This window comes from Vombatus ursinus, unplaced genomic scaffold (assembly GCF_900497805.2).
Source record: "Vombatus ursinus unplaced genomic scaffold, bare-nosed wombat genome assembly UNPS02000577.1, whole genome shotgun sequence".
NCBI classification, from domain to species: Eukaryota; Metazoa; Chordata; class Mammalia; order Diprotodontia; family Vombatidae; genus Vombatus; species Vombatus ursinus.
Window position 1 is genome coordinate 21,754,356 of NW_020940355.1, and position 23,695 is coordinate 21,778,050.

Sequence of the window (23,695 nt, forward strand, 5' to 3'; positions counted from 1 at the left end):
ATGTGTTTTGAAAAATTATAAAAGAAAAAAAAATTTGAAGCATAACCAAGAAAATTTCAATAGAATAAAAGTAGTGTTAGAGGGTGTTTTATTTCTTTCTCCTTCTAAACCTGCATTCTCTGTTAAAACAGCCTCAGGAAAGGGGTACAACCAAATCATTAACAGAAACAATAAACTACACTCTAAAAAACAGGAGCTTTAATAACAGGACACAAACTGCCACAAGGAAACAGCATGGTGAAATTTTCATTTTGATTTTCAGGTGCAAAAGAATCTGTCATAAAAAGACCAAGGTGAAAAGATAAGACAAAGAAACAAAGAAATAGAACGTAAAAGAGGTTATTGCACATTTCAGAAAACTCTGCAGAGGATATTACCATTCATAACAAGAAGAAAAATAGAATTATTGCTCTGAGATTTGTATTATGGCTCTCAAGATTCAGTATATCATGATAAACCTGTGGGTGGGAGGTGGAGAGCTGAGGTAGAAGTTAATGAAAGACAGGATGTTCATGGATTCCCTGAATGGTAACTAAGTCATTCTGTCTCTTGGGAGAAGGGAGGGTAGCCAAAGGACCACAGCCTTGCCACAGTCTTAAGTACCTAGAAATTGCTTGGTTTACTGAGGGACTCTGAATGTGTGCTAGGCATCCACACTGTGTGTAATCTCCAAGTTCCAGTTTAATTAAAACAATTTTTTTTTTGTATTATTTTACCAACATCAGTCCTCTGTTTTCCAGTGTAGCCAGTGATTCCATATCTAAATGGGGCTGAGGTACAAAGGAAGACCATTTTCCTACAGGACCATCAAGCAAGGTAAAAAAAGAAAATAAAATATTTTTAAAATAGAGTTCACAGTTCTGAAATACCCAGGAGAGAAAGAAGACAAGAATCTCACAGCCCAAAAGAAACAATGCTCATTCTCAAGCACAGCACAGATTCTTTGGGGGGGTTGTTAATATGCAGTGTGCACGCTATGAAAAGGCCGTGTCTGCACATGCCTGTTTTCTATAACAGTTGCTAAATGGTCATGGGTTGAGCCAACATTTCCCATCTTGCTTAATATATCCACTATAACACTTCTTAGCAGTTGTGCAAGGCATAGAAAGCACATCAACTCACAATTTTATACACATTTGCTCACAAGGGCCTCATTAACAAAGAAACACACGAAGGCTTGCTTTTGAAAGTCAGGCAGAAATCAGGAGCTAACGTGTGGTTAGGCGTCTGCATGAGTTCTATCAAATTCTGCAATGGACTGGAGAAAAAGGTGTGTTGTTTTTGAAAATAAACTTATGATAAATTTAATGCATGTGAAATATTGGCATTCTTCAAGGACATGGAATGTGTAACACAAACTACAGTGGGAACAGAGGAAAGAACACTGGACTTAGAGTCAAGAGATTCGAGTTCAAGCCCTGTCTCTGAAAGTGAACATCAGTGTGATCTTGAGCAAGCGTAAACCTTTCTAAGGTTTGAGCTCCACATCTGCGAAATGGGAATAATGACATTTGTAGTACTTACCTCACAGGATTGACAGAATGGAATATGCTCTATAATAAAGGAAAGCACTTTAACTATACAAGTTAAAAGTATAATAAAAGTTCTGTTGACTCTGCCACTTGAAAGAAGGTAGCCTTGGAGATTTTTGAAATGGTAGCAGGCATTTCTACCATCGCCAGAGCATGATTTTTTTTTTTAAATGAAATTTGAAAAGCACCTAGAGTGCCAACCACCTTCTTGGTCCTTCAAAAATATTTACTGATGGTCTTCCTGAAACTACAATGGATCTATCCTCCACACCCGTGATATTAAACTCAAACAGAAAGCAGGGTCACTAAACTGTACATACAGAACCTTGTAGGCAGTCTCTGTGAGCTCAGGTTAATTTAGAAAACCACATATTAACATAACCTGTGTTCTATTGTTTTTTTTTCTTTATTTTGTTAAACATTTCTTAATTACCTTTTAATCTGGTTCAGGAAGCACTAAAGAGTATTGTAGCACACTGTGTGTTTGACAGAGTCTAAATCATGCTATGTCTCAGATAAAACACAGCTATCCTATTGTAGGTGCTTTGTTAACTCTTCCTAAACCTACTCTCTTCCTTTTCACTGCACTTCCCATTTTAATTTCATTTATTCACTAACAGGCATTTATTTTTTTTAATAAATTTTTTTATTTTTAGTTTTCAACATTTACTTCCACAAGATTTTGAGTTCCAAATTTTCACCTCATCTCGCCCCTCCCCCCACCCCAAGATGGCATGCATTCTGAATACCCCTTTCCCTAGTCTGCCTTCCCTTCTATCTCTCCTTCCCTTTTTTTATCCCCTTTCCCTTCTATTTTCCTATAGGGCAGGACAGATTTCTATACACCATTTCCCGTATTTCTTATTTTCCAGTTGCATGAGAAAACATTTTTTTTAAACATGTGTTTTAAAACTTTGGGTTCCAAATCTTCTCCCTTTCTCCCTCCCCACCCACCCTCACTGAAAAGGCAAGCAACTCAATATAGGTTACACATGTGCAGTTATGCAAAACACTTCCATAGTAGACATGCTGTGAGAAACTAACTCTATTTCCCTTAATCCTAACCTGCCCCCCCATTTATTCTTTCTTTTGACTCTGTTCCTCCTCAGAAGTATTTGCTTCTGATTACCCCCTTTTCCAATCTGCCCTCCTCTCTATCATCCCCCTACTCTTTTGTTCCCTTCCCCCCCTATTTTCCTGTAGGGTAAGACAGATTTCCATACCCAACTGAGCGTGTATGTTATTCTCCCCTTAAGACAAATCCTATGAGAGTAAGATTCACTCACTGCCTCTCACCTTCCCCGTTTCCCCTCCACTGTAAGAGCCTTTTCTTTTCTGTTTTTTTTTTTGTGAGATAATTTACCCTGTTCTATCTCTCCCTTTCTCCTTCTCCTAGTATAATCCTCTCTCACCACTTAATTTTATTCTCCAGATATGACCCCTTCATCTTCAACTCACCCTGTGTCCTCTATATATCTATCTATATCTATTTACATATATATATAGATATACATATACATATACATATATACATATAATTTTTTCCCTCCAACTACCCTAATACTGATAAAAGTCTCATGAGTTATAAATATCATCTTTTCATGCAGGAATGTAAACAGTTCAACCTTAATAAGTCTCTTATGATTTCTCTTTCCTGTTTACCTCTTCATGTTCCACTTGAGTCTTCTATTGGAAAGTCAAATTTTCTATTCAGCTCTGGTCTTTTCATCAAGAATGCCTGAAAGTCCTCTATTTCACTGAGTGGCCATTTTTACCCCTGAAGGATTATACTCGGTTTTGCTGGGTAGGTGATTCTTGGTTGTAATCCTATCTCCTTTGCCCTCCGGAATATTATATTCCATGCCCTGCGTCCCTTAATGTAGAAGCTGGTAAATCTTGTGTTATCCTGATTGTGTTTCCACAGTACTTGAATTGTTTCTTTCTGGCTGCTTGTAATATTTTTCCTTGACCTGGGAACTCTAGAATTTGGCTACAATATTCCTAGGAGTTTTCCTTTGGGGATCTCTTTCAGGAGGAGATTGATGGGTTCTTTCAATTTCTGTTTTGCCCTCTGGTTCTAGAATATCAGGGCAGTTTTCCTTGATAATTTCTTGAAAGATGAGGTCTAGGCTCTTTTTTTGATCGTGGCTTTCAGATAGTCCAATAATTTTTAAATTCTCTCTCCTGGATCTATTTTCCTGGTCAGTTGTTTTTCCAATGAGATATTTCACATTGTTTTCTAATTTTTCATTCTTTTGGATTTGTTTTACAGTGTCTTGATTTCTCATAAAGTCACTAGCTTCCAATTGCTCTATTCTAATTTTTAAGGAAGTATATTTTCTTCAGTAAGCTTTTGGACTTCCTTTTCTATTTGGCCAATTTTGCTTTTTAGGGCATTCTTCTCCTCATTGGCTTTTTGGACCTCTTTAGCCATTTGGGTTAGGCTATTTTTTAAGGTGTTATTTTCTTCAGTATTTTTTTGGGTCTCCTTTAGCAAGTTGTTGACTTGTTTTTCATGATTTTCTTGCATCACTCTCATTTCTCTTCCCAGTTTTTCCTCTACTTCTCTTACTTGCTTCTCAAAATTCCTTTCGAGTTCTTCCAAGGCCTGGGACTGATTCATATTTTTCTTGGAGGCTTTGGATGTAGGAGCTTTGACTTTGTTGTCTTCTTCTGGTTGTATGTTTTGATCTTCTTTGTCACCAAATAAGATAATATAGTCTGACTCTTTTTGCGCTGCTTACTCATGATCCCAGTCGATTACTTGAGTTTTAAACTCTTTGTTAAGGTAAGAGTCTGCTTCCAATGTGGAGAATGTACTGTCCCAAGCTTCGGGGGTTTGTACAGCTGTTTTCAGAGGTACTTCTACGGACCTATAAATTTTCAGTTCTTCCAAGGTGCTACGATAAGGGGCGAGGTGTTTCCTCTCCACTGCCACAACAAGCTCCACCAGGCCAGCGCTCCTCCTTGGGAGTGCCCCTCAGAACTGTGACCCAGAACCAAGCACGGGCACAGCAAGAGATTCCTGCCTCAGCACTGGCAGAAAGATCCCTGTAATCCCCCTCTGATCAGCCACTCAATTCCCCCTCAGTCTGTGGGCCGTGCTCAGGACTTGTGGCTGAGACCTAGCTCCTTCTCTCACCATAGTCACAGACTTTTCCCACTGACTTTCTAAGTTGTCTTTGGCGTTCATGGGTTGAGAAGTCTGGAAACCACCACAGATGTGATTCAGTCCTCTGAGGCCTGCTCCAGAGTCGCTGCGGCCTGCACGCCCACGCAGAACTGTGCTCCTCTCCCCGCCCGGCGCGATATACCTTTCCAATCAACCATCCAGGCTGTCTTTGGCTGGAAATTTGTTTCACTCTGCCTTTTTATGGGTTCTGCTGCTACAGAATTTATTTAGAGCCATTTTTTACAGGCATTTGGAGGGGCTTGGGGGAGATCTCAAGCAAGTCACTGCTTTCACTCCGCCATCCTGGCTCCACCCCTCACTATCAGGCATTTATGAGGCTCCTAATTATGGCCCAGTTACTATGCTTTCTCATTTTTTAAGTCATTATTTTTGTTATTTTTTCATGACTCTCTTTTCTCCACTTGATTGTTTTCACTACTCTCCTTTTTTTTCCCCTTCCCTTCATGCTTTAATTTTTCACTATTGTCCTCCATTTTATTTAGTACCATTGAGAATTTTCTTGTCTTTGCATTTTTCTCAATTTTCTGATTTGTATATCCCCTGTTTATTTAGCTCCTCTGGGGTTCTTTTTTCCCTTTTCTCCTTTTTTCCTTCTCACACGTCAACCTATTTTCCATTGCTTCATGTTGTTTTTATTTCCTATAAGCTATAGAGCTATTCTAATGGGAAAAACACAAGATGTGGAGTCAGAAGAGACCTGGCTTCAACTCCCACATCCAAGGCTTATCCATTGTGTAACCTTGGGCAAGTTACTTAGCTTTTCAAAACCTCTTTCTCGTCTTCAGTAAAACAAAAATGAGATGATGCACATGCAGTGTTTTGCAAGACTCAGAGAACAACATAAATGTTAGCTACTCACTTGAGGTCCTTAAAAAATGATCCCATCAACAACACCTCCCATCCCATTCAGTAGGGCATGCACCTTGAATTTTTCTCCGGTGGTAGAAATACATTTGCTCTGATCCATCCATACTTTCTCAGATAATCACATTGTGACCAGTGACATATACTGTTACAACAGCTAGCCAGAGTCAGTAGTACCTATACTGCCACAGAATGGAGCAAAAATCATATTCCTTTGGGGATGGGATAACCATCCTTGGTTTCACTTGGCACCAAAATTCTAACTGTATTAACTAAGCCACCACAGTAAGCTAAATCTTTCAAAAAACAGATAATCAAATGAAAGTGCTAAGAGACATGTTATTATCAATCCCACATCCAGTCCCTTTTTTGAAGAACTTCCTAAGGAATCACATGACAGTGAATTTTAGCAGGGACAGGGAAAGATAGGGGGTTGTTTGCTCTTTGCTTGTCATATGCGATAAAGCAAGCAGAATCTAGACTCCAGCAGGACTCCACTTTGTCTCTTTTCTCTACTCAGAAATGCAATGTAAAGGTTTCTGCCCAAAGGCATTAGCCTCTGGCAAAGCCTAAGGTCTCTCTGCCCACTGGACTCTGCCCAGTCTGCTCTGCTTACAAACCAACCCTCTGTGATATTCCAACAGAATGAAAGCAACAGTCCTTAAGAACCTTTTGTGTTTTCTATCATCTTTTACATTTAATTATGGGCCCCTCAATTTAAAAACACTGATAAATTCGAGCTTTTCCAAAGAATGGTGAAGTGTCTGAAAACCACATCCTTCTGAGAAACAGTTGAAAGAACTAAAGATGTTCAGCCTGGAAAAAAGTACTTATGGGAAATACAGCACTTTCTTAAAATCTTTAAAGGGCTAGCCAATGGAAGAGGGATTAGATTTACTCTGTGTGACTCCGAAGGGCAAATTTAAAACCAATGGGCGGGTGTTTCTAGAAGACAGTTTTCACCTCAATGAAGTCTTAAACTGTTCAAAAACAGAATAAGCTGTCTTGGAAAGTAGTTAAGTCCTCCATCATGAAAAAGAAAATCGTCCAAATACAAGCTGAAAGACTGCCTATAACGGATTTTAGAAAGATTCCTGCATTGAATAGGAGGCTGGAAGCTAATAACCAATTGAAGTTCCAGATTGCTATTGAAGGAGCTTCTTTAGGGGCAGGGATCAGTTAAGTAAAGATCTCCAGAACTCATTTTCAAAGTTCATTAAGAATAAATAAAAGGGCATCTGGGACAGGTTTGAAAGATTTAGTAACACACTGACCCATCTGTATGGGATCTGAAATATGGTTTATCCACTGAGAGTTAGAAGGGACCTCAAAAGTCAGGTAATGCAAATATTACATTTTAAAGATGAGGATTCTAAAGTCCAAAGAGGTTAAAGTATAGTTCACTGTGGCACAGGTAGAAAGGAGCAGAGCTAAGATTTAAACTCGGCCCCCATGACCAAAATCCAGCACCAGTTCCCCTGCACCATGCAATGATTCTCCCATAAATCCTAGACTAATATCGTCCTTAACACACAAGTTCCCAATCAACCCAATCCACTGCCCAATTCTTCCCTGGGTACCCACCTAAATAGGAATCTTTCTCAATCTGCAGGATCTGACCTAATGACATTCCTGCCACCTGCCACTAATAATATTTTCCCTATATGTAATCTTTACTAAATTTCTTCCCAAATAATGGCTTTGATTCTTATTTTGACTCTCATCTTATCACACCCTCCTCAGCCACAGACAGTGGTTCAATCTATGCCTCTGGATGGTTCCTTTTCAGGTCTACTCTTCTTTATGTGGAACCAATAAAGAGACTCATGAATTCCTTCATTTCACAAAATTTGAGCACTGTGCTGTGTCTTAACCCAGGTGAGCTAAAATTGACTAATCTTATTGTTTCTAACTGAGGAATCATATAATCCCAGGTCCCCAAAGATGAAAGTACCTAAATACATACCCTCTCCAAAAAGATGTGTCACAAGCTTGGTAAGTGTTTGCTTAAGGTCAAACTCCACCAGCTTCACGGCCTCCAAGGTATGGGTCTCCTGCTTCTGGGCAGAGCGGCTACTTTGTTCAAATAGCTGGAGGGGTTCTCCATCCTTTATGTCACCAAACAACTGTAAACCAAAGAGAATGGTGTGAGTTCTTTTAAATACATACCAAAAATGTTCTGCTAGGTTCTACAAAGGAGCACGGGAAATTAATGATGCCATGCCATTCACTAAATGAGAGAGAAATCCATTACCTTTCTGATCAGTAAATGAACAGAGGTCAGAATGGTGTAGTAGCCATGTTCATTTGGTGCTCACCGTGCGTTTGAAGCACACCAGTCATTTCTGTTGTTGTTAAGTTTGATTTTTTGTTTAAGACTACATCTCCCCGTCTTCCTAAGGATAGAATTTCTAGGGCTGCTCTCAGGCCTGATCCCATTACTGCTTAGGCCAGGAGCTCCAACCACCTGGTTCCCCACTACAGATCAATACTGAAACAGTGAAAACACTCAACGGGCATAGCTCGCTAGAGCTTATTGTTCCCAAGTTCAAAAGATCTACCAGTCTGTCTCCTTGGTAGCTGGGATTATGAGCAAAGGCCCACCATCCCCAGAGAGCATACCTCTTACTTTGATTCCCTCTCCTATAATAAAAATCATCATAATGAGAACAATAACTGCTAGCACTATATAGCACTTTAAGGTTTGCTAAGCATTTTACATATGTTAATTGATCCTCACAACAACCCTGGAAGATAGGTGCTATTATCATCCTCATTTAACAACTGAAGAAACTGAGGCAGAGAGTAGCTAAGTGACTTGCTCAGAGTCACACAGTTGAGGCTGGATTTGAACTTGGGTCTTCTTTCCTTCAAGTTCAGTGGTCTATCCACTATACCACCTAGCTGATATTGGCCTACTTTTTTGGCCTGTGAGCTACACTGAAATCTTTCTTCTACTTCTAGGGGGTACAGTGAATACAGCCAATGAAGGCATATCATTTAACCATTAAAATAAAATGCCTCATTCTGATTGTCCAGCAATGGATAAAAAACAGATGAGGTCATAAATACATGGCATAAAATAATGAGACTGCTGCTATAATACCTATACTAGTGTTGAACAAATTTAGGTATCAGTTCAACTGGCTACTGCCAATAAGCCAGCATGAATCAGAAAGACAGGTTTTATTTTACTCCGACGATACACCTGACCAGTAGTTGATAGGAATGTGTATGATTCACAAATCAGCTAGTAATATCTATACATTACATGAAATAAAGGGGGGAAAATGGCTGCATATTGAAGTATAACTTGTTATACAAGGAAATAAAGTATGCTTTTTAAGGAGAATGTCTATCATTAGCTACGGGAGATAACCAAGGGATGTGTTCTTGTTAGTTCACTAAATCAAAGGGAGATATCTGTCAGGCTAGATAAGAGAGAGGTACATTCCAAAAATCCTCCTTTTTTTTAAAAAAAAAAAAAAGCAATTAGGTCTTTTGTACCAATTGGGGGAGCAAAAAAAGACACTTAAAAGGAACCAATGATTTCAGTTGGTCCTACAGTTGATGCAGAAGTCATACACAGCAAAATGGCAAATATAGAACAAAATGGAGTCAGTTATGTTCTCCAAAAAATTCACTTTAAACGAAAGTTAAGTCAGAAATCCTGATGACACCAGAAACTGCACAATCAAATTAGGGCTCCTTCCTTCAGTGGAATCACGTTGGGAGGCCACGCAAATTCTGTTATTTTTCAAACTAGTTTTGGAAGTTCTCTAGGAAGCTGCCTTCAGAGTCAAGCGGTGAGCCACCCATCTCATTACTTTTGAGTCACATCTTCTTTCTGACCATAAACATTAACATATAAACCAGTCACCCACCTTAGTCACCAAACATGGTTCCAAATGGCTTGGTTAGTCTAAAAAAATTCATATACATGATACTGAGGATGCTGAACCAATTCCAAGAAGAAAAGACTTTCAAAAATCTTGAACATGATGACAGCATCATAGAGATAGATGTATGGTCTTTCAATGAGACTGCAATGAGGGTGACAACAGTCATTTGAAAGTAAAAGTTGTGGTATGGTTGTCAATATGGCCTGTTTTACAATATCTTTTTGGTTCAATCTCTTATCAAAAGACATTACTTGACTTTAAGGCTTCAGTTGAACACTATTGCTCCCTAAAAGGTATGGTTTGGTTTGGCACAGTATGTTATTCAACATACAGTCTTAGTGGGTTGGCAGAAGAGTAGGTGGGGCATCTGGGTGGCACAAGAGTACCAGGCCTGAAGTCAGGAAGACTCATCTTCCTGAATTCAAATACGGCCTCATCTTCCTGAATTCAAATATGGCCTCAGACACTAACCTGGGCAAGTCACTTAACCCTGTTTGCCTTAGTTTCCTCATCCATAAAATAAGCTGGAAAAGGAATTGGCAAACCACTTCAGTATCTTTGCCAAGAAAATCCTAAATGTGATCACAAGTCAGACATGATTGAAATGAATGAACAACAACAACAAGAGTAGCTACAATCTAAAATAATATTACACTACTCTGTCATGGAGTTCAGGTCTGGACCCCAAAGCAACTGTCTTTCTCTTTTCAAGAGGGAAGCCCAGAAGAAGAAGAAGGGGAAATTCATTGTCAGGATCTCCTTACTGTGTGAAATTAACAAGCATAATGACTACAAGGCATGTCCCTATCCTTGCCATCTCTGAGTTATAAGTTCAGCACAAAGGTTAAGACTTTTAAACTCGAAAAAGAGATTGGGACTCATCAAAGTAGAAAGGTCTAGTTTTACTTAAGAAAAGGCACAACAAGAAAAGGAAAAAAATGGCACCAACTAACAGAACTCATATTTCTAGAAGGCAAAAAAAAATACTTCTAGAAGGGAAAAGAAACTACAAAATTGGAAATTCAAGATGGGTAGAAGGGATGGAAAAAAAAGAAGGGGAATAAATAAAATATTTTAAAAGGAAAAAAACAAAAGGAAGGGGGTCATCAAAAAGGCAATGGAGGAGAAGATAAAGAGCCCTCTTAATCTTGGTATCAAAAGTAGCAGTTTGGGAAGGTATTTATTAACATTAAAAATTGCCTTTTGAAAGGATAACCACAATGGGGGTCCTTCAAGTGCAAACTTTGAGAAGAAAAACAAACAACCCTGACCTTGTTAGTTACTACTTCTGCACTATCCTGGAGAAGAGCTATCCCTCCTCCCCTCTCAACATACAATGACTTAAAAGACTGTTGCTTCCTAATTGGACACATCTGAGTCTAAAGTCCTATATGAGCACCATGACCTCTTTAACCCATAATGCAGTATATTTGCTCAAGAAACCTTATTAAATCAATTCCCAGAGTTCCTTGTGACCTATGGTTTAAACACTCACCTTCGGTGATACAGATTCCATTGCATTATTAATAAAAGCAAAGGGAGTCCTACCCTCATCAACCCACCCAAGATCAGAAAATCAGCTGAGAAGTCAGATTGGCTAGGAGGACAGTATGGTAACAGGAATGTTGGTGACCCTATTGCTTGTTCCATGCCTGACCTGCCCACTCATTGGTGTGAGTCAACAATGGAGAATGAATGTTAGAGCAGGGAAGTCTCTTTCCACTCTGTAACAAAAGCATTTCTTTTCTAATTTTTTTTGTTCTGAATTTAATGAACACACAAAAAATAGAATACTGTATATCTAAATATAATGTAGAAAAGGAAAAGGTTATATGTGAACCTGACAATCTAGAATAATAATAATAGCACATATATAGCACTTTAAGGTTTGCGAAGTGTTTTATAGACATTCTCTTATTTGATTCTCACAACAACCCTGGGAGTTGTGTGCCATTATCATCACCATTTTATAGATGATAAAACTCAGGCAGACAGAGGTTAAGTAACTTGTTCAGGGTCACAAAGCTAGAAAATGTGTAAGGCTAGATTTGAACTCAGGTCATCATGACCCAAGGTCCAGTACTCTGTACACTGTTACGTAGCTGGCTCTATTTATTTATCTTTTATTATGTACAGCTTGCTTTTTCCTAAGTATATAATTCCACATTTTATTTGTATAACTGTTCTGCTTTTTTGTTTCCCTCTGAACTTCCTTCTGTTCACTTCTGTGGATTTTTAAGGATGCTTCAATAACATTGACAAATTATTCTTTTTCTTCTTCTCCTTCCAACACTTCCCCCCAAATCTCCTTTTTGATCAATGGTAAACATCTATGTCATCTCCTCTGAATGTCATTGTAAACATATGTTGTGGTTTATGAAATAAGCAAGCTATACAGGGTTCAGCCCTATGACCTTGGCTTCATCAGCACCAAGGGCTTTAAATATCAACATACCAAAGAGATCAGTTCCTGATAAAAATCATCTCAGAAAGACAGTCAATGTTTCTAGAATGAAAAGAGCAGCAACTTTTAAAGAAAGAAGGATCCTCAGGAATATCTCATCTCACCCCTTAATATTACAAATGAGGAAATGAGGTCCAGAGACATTAAACTGCCACGAACTAGAACCGGGTCTTTCCACTCTTAGTCTGTGTTTTGCCATTTTCCATTATGCTATTCTTCTAATTGCTTGAGTTTATGTTTCAGAGAAAACATAGGATGCATAAGATTCTATTCCCACTAAAGACATTTTAGAAGTGTCTACAAGACAAAGATCTATGATATATGGCACATTTCTCCCTGTTCTCTTCATGTGGTTTGATATTTTGTTATGCAGATAAACCCAGGTGAATCAAAAGACAAATTCCATCCCTACTATAGCTCTTTCATGAAGCCAGACTCACACAGTTCATTGTTCACACAGCTGGAGGAAGAATAAATATGAGAACATAATTGTCAAAAAACTTTAGGGCAAATATGGAACCAATAAAGTATCACCAAGATGAAAGCCAATGGGACATTTCAAAATGAGGCATAAAGTAAATACAAGTAAAACTGCAAACAAAAATGAATTAAATTTATTTTTTCACCAGTTGCTGAGACAGAAGTACAATATAGATGCCATAATGAGAACAGAGTTTCAATGTGATGTTTGGGGATGGCTGTGAGCAAAAGACCACATCATTCTTCTGTTCAAATGCCTGCCATGTTTTTCCATTAACTACTGAATAAAGAGAGAAAATATGGAATAAGAGAAAAAAAAATCAAATTTATAGTTAGGAGACCTAGGGTTTGAGGACAGAGTTGGTAGCTACCTGGCCTTGGACAAGTCATTTTACCTGAATGAGCCTCAATTTTTAAAATGGGAATAACAATACTTATACTAAATATACCACAGAGTTATTGTAAGGAATGTGGACTCCTCCTTTTTCTCCTTCTTCTCCAAGTACTGAACACCTTCCACAATCTGAGTTACTTTTCTGGAATGATCCTACTCCTATTATTCTGGAATGACTCCTACTCCTATTATTCTCTACTGTCTGGCCCAAATAAACTAGTCAATGCCCCCAAACCTTGAATGCCCTCTTCCATCCCTAGTCTTTTCTCACATGTTATCTCTTATGCCTAGAATGGGCCCCATCCCCAAGCCCACCATCTCCACCATTTGGAATACTTCTCTCCCTTCAAGGTACAGTTCAAATGTCATATGCAGCAGAAAATCTATGTTCTGCACCCCTGGGAGTGATCTCTCTTTTGTTTCTTACCTTTGTATGCTTAGCACTTATCCTTACATATACTTCATTTGCTTGTTGAATGCACCGAATGAATTTTGAACAAAAGCATCAGGGGATGATTTTCAAGGTACCTCAAAAGGTAGAAGACAGAAAAAAAGGAAAAAAATCTTTTTTAGGTAGTACTTCTACGCTAAAATGATAATTGAAAAGAAATCAGCAAGTCTGCCTATTACATTTAAAGACATGACAGAGGATTCAGAAAATCCTTCTCTGATACATAGATTTCTTGAAAACTATGTCAGCAAAAGATAAGATCCTACAAAGGTGTTTGCTGCTACAAAGCTAGAAAGACTTCTAGAAGCAGCCCAGTGATACCTTTTTGCCTGAGGAGAGGTTCCTCACTAACCTGTATAAGGGGAAAGAGTTTTTCAACTTTAGCAACATTTAAAAACTATCCACTAAGTTGCAGAGGAAATACAATCTGTATCAGTAGAGGGACTAACCACTCTAATAAAATCACAGATGCTTGAAGTTTGGAAGTATAAAAATAGTCTGTGTGTTCATCAGGAGGGCCCACTGTGAACAAAGAGTGGAAAGGTACAAGTCAGTTTTTACAGATGATCTTGTATGGTAGACATTTTCACTCGTACACAAGTGACCAAGATAATGCAGAGAATGTATGAGCCCACTTACATCGACTGCTTATTGGTTACAATTTGGCATTTGACTCAGTAGACCAAAATGCAGTTTTAAAGGTTTCCTTTAGAAAAGCTCTCTCCTATATAAAAATTGAAATCACATAAGATTACACATATGCCTACACAGGTAATTTTATTCAATGATGCACTGATTATATCAAATGAGGCATCAGACAGGCAGGAAGACATTCACCAAAAGCATTCACCTGCGTCACAATGGATATATTATGAGGAATTCAAATAAAAGAGGAATTTGCTACCAACAGTAAGGTTCTTGAGATATTCCTATTCACTGATAACACTGTGATGGATTTGTGGGATAAGAGAAAAAAAGAGATAGAAAAAAAGACACACACAGCTTAGTACAGGGGGCCAGATGATAACTAGTCAAAAAAATAAACTACAACTACAAACCAAACAGTTATGCGGAATGGGGGGAGGTATATTTAGCTAGAATGAATATATATGTAGCTGTCACACACATTACAAGTTTATGTACAAAATATAACTGAGGGCTCAGTGGTGGGTAAAAGACTGTAAAGATGTAATCCTAGGCAATACTTTTTGGCACAGCCTAAGGAGCCCCTATTCTTGTCAGAGGGTCCCTGAAAACAAGTGGATCCTCCAGGATGTATACCAAAGATATTTCAGGGATAATGGGTTGGATGAAAGTTGCTCTCTAAAACTTTGAGGAGTTCCAAGTCTTCTTACCTAATGCCCCTTCAATAATCCCATGGGCCCTTCTGTGCTCAAGGCTAAGCTTTTACGGTCCTGTTAACAGAGCATACTCAATCAGGAATGTGAAGTCTGGGTAAATCTCACTAGGTAAAATGTTACTACATAAACTCAAGGGAAGTTGAGCAATATGACATAGAGTTATGTTATGAGAGAAATATCTCCTCTCTGAGTTCATGTGGTAGGTAACTGCTGCCAGATATATGTTTACCACAACGTAGAAATTATAGAGGTAAAAACCTAGGCTTTATTATTATGCTCACGTAAAGATTCAGGCTTCAGAGAAAACCTAAACAATTAAGAGAATTCTAACAAGGCTTCTTATAGGAAAAATTATGTCAAAATGACAGAGAAATAATTCATTTAAATATTGTAATCTTGTACATTCCTCGTAGGCCATAAAAGGTAAAGAAAAGACAGATTCATAATTCCATGCTTCCTTCAATGTCATAAAAGTAGAACAAACTTAGTTGAACAGTCATAATCTCCTACATCCCCTAAGGAAACAAATTTCACCAAGCAATAGGTAAATTAAATCAAGTTACAGATTAAACTACATTTAGAGAACTCATAAATAGACTGATTGAGGAGGAAGATTTACATGTTCTCAAGGAGTCAGGGACATTTGAAATTCTTCCTCAGGATTCTTATCTAAGGGATGCTTAAAGTTCTTAAGTAAATCTTTATATCCCATGGGACAGGAATCTGACTGGTCACATGAGGCTAATATTAACTAAAATCTGCAGGAGGAATGACTGAATCCCAAATAATAAAAGAACATAAAAAATTCCCATAATAGTTACATAAAGAAACAGGGGGCCACACATCTAAGCATAATATTTAGAATCAGAGAATTTTTTTTTCTTTTGAATAATATTAACCTTTTCCCAATTACACGTAAAAACTTTGAGTTCCAAATTCTCTCCTTCCTTCTTTCCATTTCCCTTTTCCCAAGAGGGCAAGCAATTTTATATAGGTTATACATGTGCAAACATGTAAAACATATTTCCACATTAGTCATGTTTTGAAAGATTAAAAAAAACACAAAAAAATTTAAAAAGTGAAAGTATACTCCAATCTGCATTCAGACTCCATCAGTTCTTTCTCTTGAGCTGTACTTTTCATCACATCATTTGGAATGTCTTAGATCATTGTATTACTGAGAAAAGCTAAGTCATTCAAAGTTGATCATCATACAATATTGCTGTAATGTGTATAATGTTCTCTTGGTTCTGCTCACTTCATTTTACATCAGTTCACGTAAGTCTTTCCAGGTTTATCTGAAATCACTCTGCTTGACACTTGTTATAGCAAAACAGCACTTCATTACAATCATATATAACAACTTGTTCAGACATTCCCCAATTGATAGATTATCTGGTCATTCCCCAATTAATAGATACCTGTTCAATTTCCAATTCTCTGCCACCGCAAAAAAAGATCTGCTATAAATATTTTTTGTACAAATAGGTCTTTTTCATTTTTGTTTTTGTCTTTTTTTTTGGGAGGATACAGACCTAGTAGTGGTATTTCTGGATCACAGTTTTATAGCCCTTTGGGCATAGTTTCCAAATTGTTCTCCAGAATAGTTGGATCGGTTCATAACTCAAATAGTGCATTAGTGTCCCAACTTTCCAACATTCTCTCCAACGTTTATTATTTTCCTTTTCTGTCATATTAGCCAATCTGATAGGTGTGAGGTGTACTTCAGAGTGATTTTAATTTGTATTTCTCTAATCAATAGTGATTTAAAGTATTTTTGCATGTAACTATAGGTAGCTTGAATTTCTTCTAAAAACTGTTCATATTTTTTGCCCATTTATCAATTGGGGAACGACTCATTCTTATAAATTTGATTCACTTCTCCTTATATTTGAGAAATGAGGCCTTTTATCAGAGACACTTGTTATAAAAAAATTTTCCCCAGCTTTCTGCTTTCCTTCTAATCTTGGTTGTGTTGCTTTTGTTTGTGTAAAAACTTTTAAATTTAATATTGTGGGGGACAGCAACTCTAACACAATTAAACTCAGAGATTTTTCAAGGAAGCAAAAATTACTCTTTATTACAATCTCGCAAGAAGGGACGTCTACTCCTCCAGTACACTACCAGGAGGAGAGAGGCGAGGCACAAAGGACAAAGCAAGGTTATATATCTTAATGCAAACAAGAAACTCCCACCCCGCCACTATCCTTTACTCCCATTGGCTGGGAGGCGGGCTTACATTCTAGGCGCAAAAATCTTTCCCATTCCCATTCGCTGGGGAGGTGGCTTACATTCTAGGAGCGAAAATCTTCCCCATTCCCAAAGAACAAGGAAACAGGGTATAGCCAATCCAAACATACATGTCCTTATTTAGTATACCTAATGCTGACGTGGCAGTGGCAATCAGGAGGGGGTTTCGGGATGAATTCCTATAGGTTTAGGTAATTTAAACTTCTGGCCTGGTCGTTCTCTCAGAGCCTATCTCCAGTTTCGAGACAGTCTTTTCATCACCACCCTGAGAAGTCTTCACAGAGGTTATATCTCATTCAATATAATCAAAATTATCCATTTCACATTTCATAATGCTCTCTATCTCTTGTTTGATCCTAAATTCTTCCCTTATCCATAGATGGGACAGGTAAACTATTCCTTGCTCTCCTAATTTATTTGTGATATCACCCTTTATGTCTAAATCACATACCTAATTTGACTTTATCTTGGTATCCAGTGTGAGACATTGGTATATACCTAGTTTCTTCGAATCAGAGAATTTCAAAGTTGGACGGAACTCAATTTGACTCACCTCACTTCAGCTAATATTTCATAAAGGATGATAGGTCTGAGTCAGAAGGGACTTCAAAAGCCATTTAATACAACCCCCTCTTTTTAGAGATGAGGAAACTGAGGCTGAGGGAGGTGAAATAACTTTCCCAAGGACAAGGTGGTAGTGAGTGTCAGAGATGGACTCTGTACCCAGTTCTGAGTACTCTTGTCATTTTACCAAACTGATAATATTAAGCAGGATATGCAAGGTACTGTGGCTTCCACTCTAACCTGCTTCCCCATGCACAATATTTACTTGCTAAAACAGAAAGGATATGGCTAGATATTAGCCAAAATGTAGGAGGAAAAAAAGAGGAGCTGATGTAATGATTACGCAAAGCAAAATTTATTCAAGTACCATAGTTTTAAAAGCATTTAACACAATATCTGGCACATAGTAGGGGCTTAATAAACGCTTACTGACTAACCAAAAAAGAAAAATGTGAAAAGGATACTTGAAATTGATTTAAAATTTTGAGCAACTGAAAAGTCAATCAAGTTATTAAATCTCTAATGTAATTAACTTTGAATTCATAAAATAACATCTAACTAACCATACTAAACATAGGTTTAGTAACATAAAAGTAAATTGGCTGAAATGATACCCTAATAGTATCTTTGCTTGTGAATGTATCTGATAAACATCAAGGCATGAATCCAAAGATTCCAAGCTGACTCAGACAGAAAAACACTACTGGTTAATGTGACCAAACAAATTAGCCAGGACCCTTAGTCAAGCCCAGGGACACCAGCCCTACCCTATGTGCCCACAGTCACATCTAGACAGACCTCAGGGAACACTATCCATGAGTGGGCAGAGGTGCAAAGACACTAAGCGATAGAGAAACACCTCCCGTCATACGAGGTCTTGTTTTCAGGTCTTGTTTTGAAGACAATCTTGTTCTTCTGAGCCTTTTGTAAGTTTAGCAACATTATTTGGCCCTTTGCATGGACTTGTTTAAATAATGCCAGCTTATTCCTAAAGTCATGACAATGTCTGAAAACCTCTGTTTGTGGTGCAGGAAGAATTTTAATCTGCAGAAACTCAAATTGTTCTTCCTCTGGCTACAAATTCTCATTGCTCTAGAACAAATATCTTCCAAAGTCATTTGCATGTACATCAAGGATGGACAATACATTTGTAAGCAGATACAGAAGTTTAATTTGATTGTATGGCTTTATTACAGAGACTCATATTGAAAGAATTAGTACATTCACCATAAAGGAAGAAACGATTCCAATTAGATTAACTCACCTACATTTTGAGGGGGTGGGTTGTGGGGGGAGGGGGGAATCTTAAATTCATGCATGAGTGCCATCTAGTGCTTCAAACAATCCATTGCATCAAGAGATCTAAGATAGAGAATCATATAGATTTCAATTCCTATAAGCAGAAATACAATGATTTGAGACAAAGAAGATGAGAACAGTTAAGAAATTGAAGAAGATGAATACTGATGTTAGCATACTCATTCTAAAGACAAGGAAAATGAGGTTAAAGCATTAAATGACTTGCCCATGGCCACACAGCTAAAGTAATATGTTGGAGGTGGAATTCTAATGCTGGTCTTTCCTGAGTTCTACACTCAGTCTAGTATGCCCTACTGCCTCTCTTAAATCAAATATAGACATATAATTTTATCTTTAATAGAAATATAATTTTATCTTTAATTTTGATGGCTTAAATTTATCATTAAGAACATCAGTTATTGTACTGTGCCATAAATGTGGTGATTCTTTCAGGGCCTATTGAATTGGATAGATAGGACTGTTAGCCATTAGTCTAAGACTCTTTCTGAATTATCAGGAGGTTCAGAGCAAGCAGGTCTGGGAATCCAAAGCTAAGAATGTATAAAGAGAAGCATTCTGGAAACCAGAGAAGTCAGGAGGCAAAAGCAAGGGGATAGAGGATTCCAAATACAAAAAGTGAGAGAACAAAGGTATAAAGAAAGATGAGAGATGAAATTTTGTGTTCAAGGAACTACAAATAGACCACCATAGGTGGATCCTAGACTTCCTGGAGAGGAGTAAGATGTGAAGAGTTTGGAAAGGTAGATAGGAGCCAGATTATGAAAAGCTTTAAATTCTAAACAGAGGAGTTCATATTTGATCCTGGGGGAAGCCAATGGAACTCACTGAACAAGACAGGTAACATGGTCAGACCTACAGTTTAGAAAAATCAAACTGGGATATGAGTGAGTGGTAGACAGACTAGAGTGGAGAGAAACTAGAAGCAGACGGATCAGTCAGAAAGCCATTGAAACAGTCTAGCCAAGAGGTGATAAGGGCTTACACCAGAGTTGTATAAATGGAGAGAGGTTACATATGTGAGAGATATTGTGAAGATATAAAGAAAAAGATTTGGCGATAGACTGGGTTAAGTAAGATGAAAGAGAGTAAGATGAAAGATTATGAGGAGTCAAGAATGGCAATGAGGTTGTGCCCACATGACTGGGAGGATGGTGGTGCCCTGGTGGTGACAGGGATGTTTGAAAGTACAATGGGTTTGACAAAGAAAGATAATGACTTCTGTTTTGAAGATGCTGAGTTTAAGATCCCTATGGGAGATCCCATAAGGATGTCCAAGAGGCAGATGAAGATGCATGACTGTAGTCAGAGAAGGGAGTAGGCTGGATACATAGACTTGGGAATCATCTGTACAGAGCTGATAACTGATGAGCTGATGAGATTACCAAAAGAGAGAGCAAAAAGTGAAAAGAGAAGAATACACAAGATAGAGTTTTGGGGAATGCCCACCGTTACTGACCCTGAAATGGAGAAACAATCAGCAAAGGAAAGTGATAAAGTAATCAGGCAGATTGACAAAAAGAGAACCAGGAGGGAGCAGTGTCACAGAAAACTTAGGGAGGAGAGAGCATCCAGAAGAAACAGATGTTCAACCGTGTCAAGTGCTGCAGAAGGGTCAAAGAGAATCAGACTCAAGAAAACACCACTGGAAGGATTAAAATACAAAAAAAGACATCAAACTAATCAAAGAGGTACAACTAGTATATAAGATGCCATGCATATTTCACACATCCTAGTAGAACCAGGAGTTGATTGTGTAAAGTCTAGTGAGAATAACATTAAGGGGCCTTATAAACACAGAGAGCCAAAGGATTACAGATTATTGATCAAATTAATTAACTAGAAGAGCTGGAAGAGTCCTGAAGTCATCTCTCAGAAAGGTTGTGACTTATTCCATAACCAATCATGATCTCCTATCTTTACATCTCTCTCCCTATGGCTCACTTCTCTTCTACTTAGTTCCCTACTCCCTCTCACCCTCTGTGCTCTTCTTGCCAAGGCCACCCATGACCCACGTCTGGTTTCATTTTCTTCCCTTCCCAGTCTGGACCCTACAGTTAACCAGGTAAACATTATACTGTCTTCTGCTCTTAAATCTCTTAGATTGTAAGCTCCTTAGGACTGTCTTTTGCCTCTATTTGTAACCCCAGTGCTTAATTCAGTGACTAGCCAATAGCACAAACTTAACAAATGTTTATTGATTGATTTGATAACTGAACTTGTACCCAAGCTATGCTTTTTCTCTCAGGCTTTGCTGGTGATGTTCTGGAGTCATTCTCATCTGTGTTTGTGTCATGAGTGTCCTTGTCATCATAATAACTCTTTATGGTGGGATTTTTTTTTTAAGTTCCTCATTCTTATTGCCTTACTTTTTGACTCTGAACTTTGTGTTAGGGCCAATGTCTGAACACATCTGGAGAAAATTTTTAGTGTGTGTTGCTCTTGTTTTGTGTCCTCTTAGGTCCTGGTGCTGTTTTCTTAGGGTATCCCAATAATATTTTATTCTAGGATGTTAGGAACATTTGTCTAGGGATCTCCATGCTTTCAGTAAGCCCAGAACTTATCTGATCTCAGGTGAAGTCTGAATGCTGTCCTTTAGTCTGAACTCTACAAGTTCCTGATCTGGATTTGGGTCTGAGCAATACAAATATGAGCTTATCTCTGACTGGAGTTCCAGTAGACTTTGCTGCTGGACTTAGTCACTGTTAGCCAACTGGAAAGCTCTGTGGTTCCAGGGACACAAATGCAGGCTTCCCTTTGATTTGGATTTCCTACCCTAGTTATTCTACTGCAAACTTCAGACTGGGCTTTAAGCTAGATCTGAGACCTCATTCTTCTACGGGGTCAAGGTCAAACAGGAACTGTTTGCTTCTATACATGCTCCTCTTTCATTATACATCCGAGGATCCATGACTGCTACTTTCCATGGGAGGGATTATGGGGTGTTCAGAGAGGACTAGAAGACTCTGGTGATGAGCCCTTTTCAGACACTACCTTCAGTGTCCGCTTGTTCCCCAACTCTCACCTGTGGCTCCAAGAATTCAGCAGCCACACTCCATCTCAGCAAATGGGCTAAACCAAGTTGAGGGTAACCAACAGGCCTCTAACCCATCACTGAGGTAGGGGTATGTCTTCTCCAGGCATGTGAAGACCTCCCCAGGTGAAACGGAAGAATGAGAACCATTTGTTCCAATGGCCATGAAGGCAGCTGAAGCAGGCACTGTAGAGCATTTAGAGCTTAATCAGACATCGAAAATGCCAAGGTCATCCACTGCATCCTGGGCCATCACCACTGAATTTGAATAACTCTGGAAGAGAGAGTGAGGCAAATGATTTTGTGCAACTCTGCCTCTCTTAAATCCAATTCACACACAAGTCAAGATGTCTCCATGTGATATGATTAGCTCTCCTCGAAAAATGGAGGACAATTCCCTTTTGTCCAGTATTTAGCCCAACACTTTGTACAGGGTAGGAATTTAAATGTTTGTTGATACAACTTGACTATAGCTATAACTTGACTATTCTCTGCCAACCCTGGATTATTCCCACCATATACATAAGCAGCTAATGATGCTGTAAAGAGGAGTCCATTAGTGCTTACTGAGTCCATTGCAAATGTTAGAAATTTTCCTAACTGGGGGCTCCAAAACTATTGTGATCATATCACCAATTTTTCATTTGATATATACTCAATTAAGTAGTAAAAAAGAATTGTGTGGACCTAAGGACCATAAGATTGCCACCAGGCTAAAAAAAAAAAGAGTTAAATGTTATAACAAAGTGTGGCTGATTAAATCTACAGAAAAAAAATAGGTCGGGGGGGGGATTAGACAATGAAAGAGAAAAGATCACACCCTAAACCACCACCCCCAGAGAGGAGAAGGAAAAAATGTAGGAAGTATTCAGCTTTTTCTGTAACCATCAAGGAGGAAGAAGCAGAAAAGAATCTAAATCTGCCAATTCTACTCTCAACATATACACAGACCAATGCTATAAGTGGTTGAGATAGTATCTGCAAAGTGCTTTACAAACCTCCATTGAAGGAGGGAGCCCAGGCCCAGCCATCTTTTCATTTTACACATAGCTATACTCCTTTGGACTTTGCCATGATGCCCCTGCCTCAGCATACCTTCCCTCCACCATGATTTTCATCTTCCTTTTACTTTATCTTTCTCCATTAGATTGTAAGCTCCTTGAGGGTTGAAACTGTCTTTCTTTTTCTTTCTTTTTTTAATTCCCAGAGTTTAGCACAGTGCCTGTCACAAAGCAGGGTATTTAATAAATGTTTAATGAATGATTGCTATATAAAAATACTTTAATTAGCATTATTATGTTATCTAATCTCAACTGCAACCTTACTGAGGTAAGGAATTCCTCCCTAACTCTTCACACTCCTCTGTTTGACATTTAAAACCCTTCACAACCTAGGTCCAGCTCGGATTCCAGACTCCTTACACACTATTCCCCTTTACACACACTGAACATTCTACTCACACCTCCATGTCTTTATCTGGACTGTCCCCAGTGTTAGAAATATCCTCCTTCTTCACCTCTACCTCTTAGAATCCCGATATTTCTTCAAAACTCAGTTCAAATGCCACCTTTCCTTATGCCTACTGCTACCTTCATCCCCAAATAACCTTGTATTTACTTTGTGTGTATTTCTTATATACTCAATTTCAATTCAATTAATATTCACTATTATTTATTATTAATTTAATAAGCATTTAGTAGGTGTCAGGCACTATGCTAAGCACTGGGGATACAAACAAGGAAAAGATAGTCAGTCTCTACCCTCAAGGAGCTTACAATCTAACAGGGGAAGACAATACACACACAAAAAAAGCTGGAAAGGGTGGGGGGAGAGAGGAATGCCAGGGATCGCTGCAGATGCAAAGTGGCAGGTGAGCCAGAAAGTCCAAA

The 23,695-nt window shown here is 38.4% G+C and overlaps 1 protein-coding gene across 3 annotated transcripts in view; it reads right to left on the reverse strand.

Moving 5' to 3' along the window:
• The window catches only part of FARS2 (phenylalanyl-tRNA synthetase 2, mitochondrial), a 611,417-nt gene that overhangs the window by 443,322 nt on the left and 144,400 nt on the right, over window positions 1-23,695 (reverse strand). For all 3 annotated transcript variants that reach the window (XR_003569237.1, XM_027863884.1, XM_027863784.1), the window contains exon 3: window positions 7,556-7,715. Coding sequence is in view for 2 of the 3 variants with exons in the window: in XM_027863884.1 (XP_027719685.1) it covers window positions 7,556-7,715 (160 nt within the window). In the remaining variant the exon portion in view is untranslated. The remainder of the gene's footprint in view (window positions 1-7,555; window positions 7,716-23,695) is intronic.